The sequence below is a fragment of the Letharia columbiana genome (genome assembly GCF_014066305.1).
Source record: "Letharia columbiana isolate WasteWater2 chromosome Unknown Sc0000008_s0, whole genome shotgun sequence".
Lineage (NCBI taxonomy): Eukaryota > Fungi > Ascomycota > Lecanoromycetes > Lecanorales > Parmeliaceae > Letharia > Letharia columbiana.
The window spans coordinates 427,836-430,980 of NW_023501044.1; the positions used below are offsets into that span (position 1 = coordinate 427,836).

At 28.6% G+C, this 3,145-nt stretch overlaps 1 protein-coding gene across 1 annotated transcript; it reads right to left on the reverse strand.

Moving 5' to 3' along the window:
• Positions 1–1,054: 1,054 nt before the first annotated feature.
• On the reverse strand, positions 1,055–1,282 carry HO173_003430 (uncharacterized protein; the record flags this gene model as incomplete). The annotated part of the gene is made up of 1 exon (XM_037305357.1): positions 1,055–1,282. The coding sequence occupies one exon, from the start codon at positions 1,280–1,282 to the stop codon at positions 1,055–1,057; it is 228 nt and encodes a 75-aa protein (XP_037167765.1).
• Positions 1,283–3,145: the final 1,863 nt, after the last annotated feature.

Consider the following 3,145-nt stretch of genomic DNA (forward strand, 5'->3'; position numbering starts at 1 on the left):
GCTTTTTATTTAAATATTATAACTTTATAACTTTATTATCTTTAGATATTAAGCTATTTATAGCTTATAATTAATTAATTTAATTTATTTTCTTCTTCTACTATAAAGATAAAAGAAGATATTATTTCTTTTTTATCTTTATTAATATATATAAAAGAAAAAGATAGAGTAAAAATTAAAAATCTTAGATTTATATATATAATTAATTATTAATTCGAGTTCGCTACGCTCTTTAATTAGACTAACTAAGTTATTATAAGTAAATAAATTAATATTCGTAACTATTAAAATCTCGCTCTCTTATATCTTTCTTATTAAAAAAATAGATATATATTATTAATATATAGAATTACTTTTTTATTTTCTATTAAAATTTTGAGATTTTTTTTTAATTTTAAAGCGCTATTTGTACTTTTCGAACTTTTAAGAATTTCGAAATTTAGTCTTATAATTATTAAAGCGTAAGGAATTTAAATAGCGCTTATTAAAGTTCGCTTATTAAAGATCGCTTATTAAAGTAATAAAGATCGCTTATCTACTTACTCGATAGTTCTAATTAAAAAAAAAATTATAAATTTAATTTATAGACCTTTACTCGTCTATAATAAATTTATTATTAATTTTATAAAATTAAAAATATTAATTTAAAATTAAAATCTTCTAATTAAAAGTAAAGAATATAATATTTTAATAATTTAATATTTAAATAAAAGATAGTATAATATTATTTAAATAGATATTTAGAAATTATTATGATTTAAATTATATATATAGTATGGTATAAAGATGTTAATTATTCTATGTGCCTGCAGGGCAGATATGTGCGGTGCCAAGCCTACGCTAGTGGCCCTATGAGTGTCCCTGAGGCATCTCATGACAATTGCCCACAAAAAAAAGAGAAATGCCATGTCCTCATGGCAAGAAGTATGCATGCATGAATGAGTGAATTTTCGAAATGCTGGAAAGGAGTGGAGACACCAGGCCAATTAGTGCTGTGAATCTCACGAGTTCTCCTGCCGCAGTGAAGCCCTTCGAATAGTACCGGAGCAAGACATCAGACGGTTTCAATTCGTCCAAATATGCATCGTCCGATGTGACCCTTGCCTGCAGAGGTCCAATTGCCATAGCCATAGTGATTTGGCTGTGACCGTCGTAGTAGATCCTTCTCTTGAATGCTCAACTCAGTGATTGTGTGCCACAATAGTGCAGCGGAGATGATAGGCCAAATTGCAGTGATGTTCTCCTGCTGAGTGGTGGTTTGACGTGGGATCGTGGAGAGCATATAACGTGGGATCTTGGAGAGCAGGCCTGTGTTCTTGGTGCTGAAGGCCTTGCTGCCGCTTGATTTCTCCGCCGTGTTCTCCGCAGTATTCTCCGCATTTGCCTGTTGTAGTTCCTCCTCTTATAGAGTATCAGACTGAGTGGCTTGCTAAGTAGCTGACTGAGTGACCGGCTGTAGAGACCTTCTCGTATATTGCTGGCGAGTCTTCTGATTCCGGTGCTTCTTCTTCTGCTGTGTTACACGTACGAATAAACACTCCGATGATCGAGTAGCGTGGAAATCGAATAGATTATCACTATCCCAGTCACAAGGATCAAGACCGCATAGTGAGCACACCGTTAGATCCGAGGATGAAAAAGTAGGGTCGAATTCTCGATGAAAGCCAGCACGGGCTATGGTAGAGGCACTTGAATATACGTATGGCCATAACGTGAATGATGCGAGTCTCTCAGCGTATGAATTCATGATATCGATATCGATAGGCCTAGCGAAAGGATCGATGTGGACGTTGTCAAATGGTACTCGATGACTGCGAGTGGAGGTGAGGGCCGGCTTGGAGCGTCACACTATTAGGTCACCAGGTATCGACAGATTTCTCCACCCCGAGGTTTACCCGGCTACTGCACGCATTTAAAGAAATCTAAGAATCTACTACATATATTCCTTCTGAATATCACCATAAATCAGATTTAATACGTCTACCACCTGTTTCTACTAGTTAATAATATCGTCAAGATATTTTAACGATACGAGCTCGAACTTCGTATATAGAAATCCTCTTAAATTTCTTATAAATAACTTATAGTAACTTCGCCTTATTTCGACGTTATTAATAATAAACTCTAGCTTTATATATATTTTAAATATCTTCTTTCGAATTTAGATTATATAATTAGATTAAATATATAAGTATTTTAATTTAATTAACTCTACGAAGTTAATTAACTTAATCTATAAATCTAGATTTCTTCTTATAAAATCTATTACTATCTTTTATTAAAATATTTTAATTATAGAATACTTATAAGTAATAAATTCGCTTAATATAGTTTAGAAGTAGCTTATCGATATAGTAATTTTAAATTATTAAATTACTAGATTCTTTAATTTCGAGTTTATATAATAAAAATACTTTCTATTCTTTAATTTATTTTTTATATTTTAAAGAGATTTTATATTTAGAATATCTTATAAATTTATATAACTTCGAAATCTTTATAGTAAAGAGATTATTCTTATTATAATAGATAGTAATCTCTTTATAATATTAAAAGATATTCTCTAAAACGTAAATTAAGTATAATTCGAGATTTAGAAATTTTTAAAGATTCTCGATATTATAATAAGTATTTTTCTTTTATAATATACGATCTTAAGATAGTATATTTCGAGAATAGTATACCTTATCTATAAAAACGATATATTATTAAAAATCTTTCACTATTTATTCGAGATACTTCGTATTATATTTTTAATATTTTTTTAGATTTTATTTAAAAATAGATTTAATTTAGACTATTTTATATAGCTACGCGTTATTAATTCGAGCTTATAAAAATCGTTAAAGAATTTATTCGCTTATATTAATATTAAAATATTTTAATTAAATAAAAAATAATTCTCGATATACTAGATTCTTAATTAGATTAATTATTTTTCGAAGAATTTCTATAGAGATTTTAAGAGTATATCTAAGGCGATTTTTATCGATATATCTTATATTAGAAGATCTCTTAATTCTATATTTTTATAGCTAATACTTACTTATATTATAAAAAGATTTTTTCTTATTATATATATTTTAAATTAATTAATTAAGAGCTTATAAGTTAATAGTTTTAAAGAATTTAGCTTTATAGCGAG